This window comes from Phragmites australis, chromosome 15 (assembly GCF_958298935.1).
Source record: "Phragmites australis chromosome 15, lpPhrAust1.1, whole genome shotgun sequence".
NCBI lineage: Eukaryota > Viridiplantae > Streptophyta > Magnoliopsida > Poales > Poaceae > Phragmites > Phragmites australis.
Window position 1 is genome coordinate 5769477 of NC_084935.1, and position 6900 is coordinate 5776376.

Genomic DNA, 6900 nt, shown 5'->3' on the forward strand with positions numbered 1-6900 from the left:
ATATGGAAAGAGAGAGGGAATAGAGATGAGAGGGTATTGTTATCATTTGGCATGGTTAAATGGCTTGATCAAACAACGTTTGGGCTCTAATGGCATAAATAGAATAAGTTCTGAAATCAGTAGCATAAGTTCAAATAGTACAAAAACGAAGATAAATGTTAAAATTGCAATGGACATGGTGGCATAAACCTAAATCTATTATCTTAATATCTGATGAGAAAAAGGAATCATCACGTTTGCTCTCAAGGCCATAAAATTACCACAGTAATTAAAAAACGAAAAATGATCTAAATCACTTATTGTTATGAATATTTAATAGTCTATATTTAACTAAAGAGTTCATATCAAATACGATTAATAATTAGGTAATTTTGGAATTAAAAGATATGAAAGATCTATTATCTTAATATTTGAGGGGGGAAAGGAGACACCACGTTCACTCTCAATATCACAAAATTATCATGTTAATCTAAAAAAGAAAAAAAATCTAGACAACTCATTATTATGAACATCTAACAGTCTAGATTTAATCAAAGAGTCCATATCAAATGCGATTAATAATTATATAAGTTCAGAATTAAAAGATAGGAAAAATTAACAGTTTGATTTTCATACAAATTACAAAGCAAAATATATAAAGAAAAAGTCCAAATAAGATAAAAATAACTATTTTTTAATTAAAACTTATTATAATAAAATATTTATACTATTAACGTAGATCATCTTACTGGTTTTCCATTATCATTTATACCAGAAATAAATATCCGGTTTGGTTGCTTTGCTTACTGCTTGCAAGCTTAGTTTTAGCCGAGTAGGCCCATCTCCCTCACTGTTCCTCGCCCAAGAATAATGGTTAAACGAACACAAGCAAATTTAACAGTATCCAATTGTTAACAACTTAACATCGATAGCTCTTACAACACAGCATACTGAAATTTTTCATGACCAATCAAGTCATCAACATGGCATCAGTTCAAGCCTAGCCTTATTCTGCTGCAAGTTTCTACCGGAAGTCATCAGTTCTTCCAATGGAAAGCCACCGGGCTCCTGACTCGATGGTTCTTGTTCTCCCATATGATGTGCCCAAAGTCCCACCCTGCCTTTGCGTGTCCTCCGGCTTCGTTTCTGAACTCCACAGTGTAGCTCCTCGTCTCCATGTGCTCCTTGAACTCCAGGATCGTCGGCGTGACGGTCACCTTCACGTGCTCCGGCGCCCTGACGGTGACATTGTACGTCTCGTCCATCTCCGACACCTTTTTCACCGTCCGCGTCAGTGTGCGGACGTCGGTGCGGCTGTCGAAGATCACCACGAACGACGGGTAGTTGAGGCCGGAGGGGCCGCCGATGAGCGTCCTCGTGCATTTGACGAAGTCGGGCACGAACAGGCGGAGCTGCTCCGCGGTGTAGTTCAGGGCACACAGGAAGTCGACGTAGTCACGCTCGCCGGCGTCGTAGACCAGGCCCGGGTCCAGCGCGAGCTGCGGGCGGACGTGCCCGGCCCCGGCCACCAGCGGCGTCGCGACCATGACGTCGTCGCGGCGGTCGTCGATGACCCCGTTGTCGAGGATGTCCCGGTCTCTGTTGTCGAGCGTAGAGGCGGTCGTCATCAGCGCCGACCGTATCATGGCCGGCGTCCAGCTGGGGTACTTTTTCTTGATCAGCGCCGCGATGCCGGCGACGTGCGGGCACGCCATGGATGTCCCCGAGATGATGTGGTAGCTGGCTCTCCTCCCGTCGAGGTTGGGAATTCCGGGAGACAGAGAGGAGCCGCCCGACCAGGCCGCAAGAATGTTCGCTCCCGGCGCGACGACGTCGGGCTTGAGGAGCTCAGGGACGACCGGGTTGGGGCCCCGCGACGAGAAGCCCGTCACCACCGGCGCCCGGTTCTCGGCAGTGACCGTCTCACAGCCGAAGCTGAATGACGCCACCGGTTTGGGTACCGAGGTCGTGTAGGCCCTGAGCTTCTCGCCGGCGGTGTAGCTGAGCGTGAGACCCGGAAGGGTGAAGGCGAAGGCCGTGGTACCATCTCGAGACCACTCAGAAGGCTCCACAACAACTATCCCTACTCCACCAGCGTTCTGCAAGATAATGCCCAACGCGTCGTTTCCTCCGTCCATGCACACCATGATCTTTCCCATGACCTTGTCGGGCGTCCAGTTCGTATACTCCATGAAGCAATCTGTGGACACTAGTAGCTGGATCATGCCGGTTCCCTTGGCCTGCATGTCATAAAGGGATTGTCCGGCGAGCACGACACCGTTCCCGAGCGTGAGATTCGCCGGGAACAGCCGGTCCACAGTGGCGGCGCCTACGGTGGCCATCCACGGAGCCGAGTTGCTCACCGTAGATGCTCCCGGGCCATCGTTGCCGCCCGCGAGGACGACGAAGATGCCTTTGCGTTCCGCACCAAACGTGGCGATCGCGATGACGTCGCTGTGGAAGGAGCGCGGATAGCCTCCGAGGGACATGGAAATGATGTCCACGCCATCCTTTACCGCGGCATCGATCGCTGCGACGATGTCCGCCCCAGAGCAGCCGAGGTCACACGCCTTGTACATGGCAATCCTCGCCTTGGGCGCCATGCCCCATGAGGTCCCCCGCGAGAACATGTACAGGCCAGCGTCGCGGACCTCCGCGCCGGCGGCCGTCGAGGCCACGTGCGTTCCGTGTCCGACCTTGTCCCTCGGGGAGGGGACAGTACCGCTGCTCTTGCTTCCCGCCTTTGCGTCCGCGGCCGCTCTGAAGGCCTTGGCGCCTACCAGCTTGTTGTTGCACAAGCTGGCGTTGAAGTCGTCGGCGTCGACGCACTTGCCTCTCCAGCTCGGCCGCACGGGGCCGAGCCCGCTGCCGTTGAAGCTCGCGCTCTCCGGCCATATGCCGGTGTCGATGACGCCAATGATGACGCCGTCGCCGAAGTCCGTCTCGTTCCAGGCGCCGTTCCTCGGGTCGAGGCCGATGAACCCCGGCGACCTCGTTGTCTGAGGGTAGAGCAACCTGTCCTCGTACACGCCGGCGACGCCGGGGGCGGTCGACATGCGCTGGGCCTCGTCTCCAGTGAGCTGGACGGCGAAGCCGTGCATGACGGTGTCGTAGGTGTACAAGATGCGGCCGCCGGTGTTGGCGGGCCGAGGGGAGTGGGTGGCCACCATGGAATGGTACCAGTGCTCGAGGGTGGCGAAGTGTGCCGGCTTGGCGAGGTGGTTGGCATGGACGATGTAGGTGTTCGACGGCTGAGGCTTGATCTCAGGCTCAGGGTGGTTCTTGATCTTTGGGATGAGAGCTGACTCGGTGAGCTGTGCGAGGAGGAGGAACATTGTTAAGTGGTGCAAGAGCCTGGTGACCATGGACGCCATGGCTGATGAAGGTGCGAGCTCGCGGTGAAGGAGTACATGCCAGGCGTGGGATTTTATAGAGGCTGAGCGTGGTTGTGGTCACCCTGAAAACCTGTTATACACTTCGCGCTTCGTGGTGTCAAGCTGGTGCGTTGGTAGGTGATGGTGGATTGATACTGGTCGCAGAAAATTTTGCTCACTAACAGTACAAGGATCGCGAGAATGTTCTGACCACTGCCCATTGCTGCTAGCTAACTCTATGTGTGCTGTGCGTAGAAGGCGCTTCCACTTTGAATCTTTTTGGACCAAGTTGCCGGATTTCATCTCCGTGGTGACCGGCGCTTGGAAGCTCTCACAGGCGGAAGTCTCCTTGCCACCACTCTGCCGTTTGGACGTCCAGCTAAGGCAAACCGCTAAAGAGCTCCAAAGGTGTAGTAGCAAACACATTGGGAATTTCAAGGAACAATTGCTTATGGCGCGGGAGGTAATTGCCCGGTTTGACAAGGCGCAACAAGCTAGAGTTCTAATGCCGGCCGAATGTGATCTGCGCAAACGTCTCAAATTCTTGTGCCTCGGTCTGGCCTCCCTTGACCTTGAGCGGATTATCGCCAGGAGCCGTTCTAGAGCTGCTTGGCTTCGAGATGGTGATGCCACCACCAGGTTGTTTCAAGCTTTCGCAAATTTCCGTGCCCTGAAAAAATCCATCTCCGCTATTCAGACAACCGATGGCTTGGCCTCTCCGCACCATGAGATTGAGGAGACGTTGTTTAGCCATTTCAACTCCATTATTGGCGCCCCCACCCCCCAAATCCAGAGATTTCACTATTGACTTGCAGCGGCTAGGGATCACGCCATTGAACCTGGTCGAGCTCGACACGCCTTTCACCCAGGCTGAAACTCTTGATGCTATCAAGTGCATGCCGCTAAACAAGGAACCGGGCTCGGATGGATTCACGGTTGAATTCTATCACGCTGCCTAGCCAGTCAGCGCTGACGATGTGTCTCTCTCCTTCTGCGCCTTTGCCTTGGGTGATCGTAGAGGTCTGCACCAACTGAACAATGCTTTCTTCACCTTAATTCCGAAGAAGGAGGGCGCCTCGTCGCCGTCGGATTTTAGGCCAATTAGCCTCATTCACAGCATAGGCAAGATTATTACCAAGACAATGGCTCTTAGGCTTGCTCCTCGGCTGGCCTATCTAGTCACGAATTGCCAGAATGCTTTCATCTCAGGGCATTCAATACATGACAATTTCAAATTGGTACACTCCACCGCGCGGTTGCTCAAGAAGATCAAGTGTCCCAAGGTCCTCCTCTAGTTAGACATCTCCAAAGCCTTCGACTCAGTGAATTGGGCTTTTCTTCTTGAGGTTCTTCAATGCTAGGGCTTTGGTCCTAGGTGGTGCTGCTTGATTGAGGGGATCTTGGGCTCGTCGTCTACTAGAATCATACTCAATGGTGTGCTTGGACCACCCATAAATCACACTCGGGGTCTGCGGCAAGGAGACTCGCTCTCCCTGTTCTTGTTCGTGTTGATTATGGATATTCTGGCCCGCCTCTTCGCCATAGCCAGAAAGCATGGCATCCTGGATTCTACGGCGCATGTTTTGATTTGGCACCAGTGCTCACTCTATGCGGATGATGTGATTCTCTTCCTGTCTCCAACCCGAAGGGACATCCTTGCACATCTCGCAGTTGTTAACTTCTTCGGCCTCGCCTTTGGACTCAAGACGAACTTAGAGAAATGTGTGAGGCGCATTATGGTACGACTGAGACTGAGTTGGGTTGTGCCAATTTGCTGTGACTTGGACGACATCTCAACTATCAAGGAGAGCCTCCCCTGTGACCTCTCCTCCTTCCCTATTCAATATTTGGGAGCCCCTCTCACGATTGGCAAACTTAGGAAAAATCATCTCATGCTGGTGGTGGACAAGGTTTCCTCTAAGCTTCCTTGCTGGTAGGCCAAAATGATCTCCAAGCCTAGGCGAGCAACCCTTGTGCGCTCGGTTCTGTCCTCAACTCCAATTCATACCTTGATCCCCATTGAGATACCCCCTTGGGTGATCAAAGAGATTGATAAGATTCTGAAGTCCTTTTTGTGGGCTGGCGACAAGAGGATGTTTGGTGGCCGCAGTTCGATGGCTTGGCCTACGATGTGTCGTCCATTTGAGTTTGGCGGTCTTGGGAGTCCCGACCTTCGGTTCGTCGGCATGGCTTTGCGCCTAAGATGGTTGTGGTGGCAAAGAACTAACCAATCTAAACCATGGACCGCACTGCCCATACAGTACGAGAGGCGGGTTGTCGCACTCTTTGAGGTCTCCACCTCCTTTGAGGTGGGCAATGGGGCTTCGATCCTATTCTAGACTGATGGATGGCTTGGGGGACGGTCCATCCGCTCCCTTGCTCCCTCCCTCTTTAGATGTGTTTCCGCCTCGGTCTCCAGAAGAAGGACTGTGCAAGATGCTCTTCAGAACCGAAGATGGATCAGAGATATATCAGGGCCTTTGTCATTGCAAGCCTTATGCTAGTATCTCCAGCTTTGGAGCCATCTTGACTTTATCATGCTGAGCAGCGAGGACGATCGCATTATCTGCGAATGGTCTCCCTCCGGCCAATACTCTGCGAGATCGGCTTATCACATCATGTTCCAAGGATGCAGACGTTTTGGGGGTGCCAGCTTACTGTGAGACCATGGGTGCCTACTAAAGTGAAGTTCTTAGGTTGTTTAGCACTTCATGGCAGACTGTGGACGGTGGACCGCGGGAGGAGACATGGTCTACAAGCGGATGATTCTTGTGTGCTATGCTCACAACTCCCAGAAACTACTGACCACCTCCTTCTTCACTACTACTGGGCGAGGGAGCTTTGGTGACGCGTGTTGGGAGTTCAGGCTCCACAGGAGGACACTTCAATTCTAGAGTGGTGGCAGGATCTTCGTGGTCGTGCGGACAAAGCTTATAGGAAAGGGCTTGACTCCTTGACCTTGCTAATCTTCAGTATTAAGAAGTGATCAGTGAGACGCGTTTAGATGGTCTTTACATCAATATGGACGATTTTCAGTCCATTCTATGTATAGAGCATTGATTAATGGCTTTTTCATTCCTCCAAATCATTCCATCTAGAAACTTAAGATACCTTTGAAAATTAAGGTTTTTCTTTGGTTTCTTCACAACGGTGTTATTCTAACCAAAGATAATCTAACAAAACGTCATTGGCAGGGAAGTACCAAATGTTGTTTTTGTTTTCTTGATGAAACAATTCAATACTTATTCTTTGATTGCTATGTTGCTAAATTAATTTGGCGTGTGGTACAAGTTTCTTTTGGTATTAATATTCCATCTAGTTTTTCAAATATGTTTGAAAATTGACTTAATGGGTAGGGGCACGCTCTACCACTGAGCTAATAGCCCGTCGCGCGGGCCTCCCAAAGGGAGGCCTGCTACGCCAAAAACGAGAAAAACTCAACCAAAAACCTAAGTACCAATTGTTGGTTGAAGCTAGCGCTGTTTGTTGAGCAATATGGCTTAGTTGTAATGATGCTATTTTTAACATAGCACAAGTGTCTACTCCT

At 51.1% G+C, this 6900-nt stretch overlaps 1 protein-coding gene across 1 annotated transcript; it reads right to left on the minus strand.

The window, feature by feature from the left end:
- Positions 1-1016: 1016 nt before the first annotated feature.
- Positions 1017-3363, minus strand: LOC133891897 (subtilisin-like protease SBT1.8). Its single transcript, XM_062332601.1, has one exon. It carries the CDS (start codon positions 3351-3353, stop codon positions 1017-1019), a length of 2337 nt encoding a protein of 778 aa, XP_062188585.1. The 5' UTR covers positions 3354-3363.
- Between the last annotated feature and the right edge of the window lie 3537 nt (positions 3364-6900).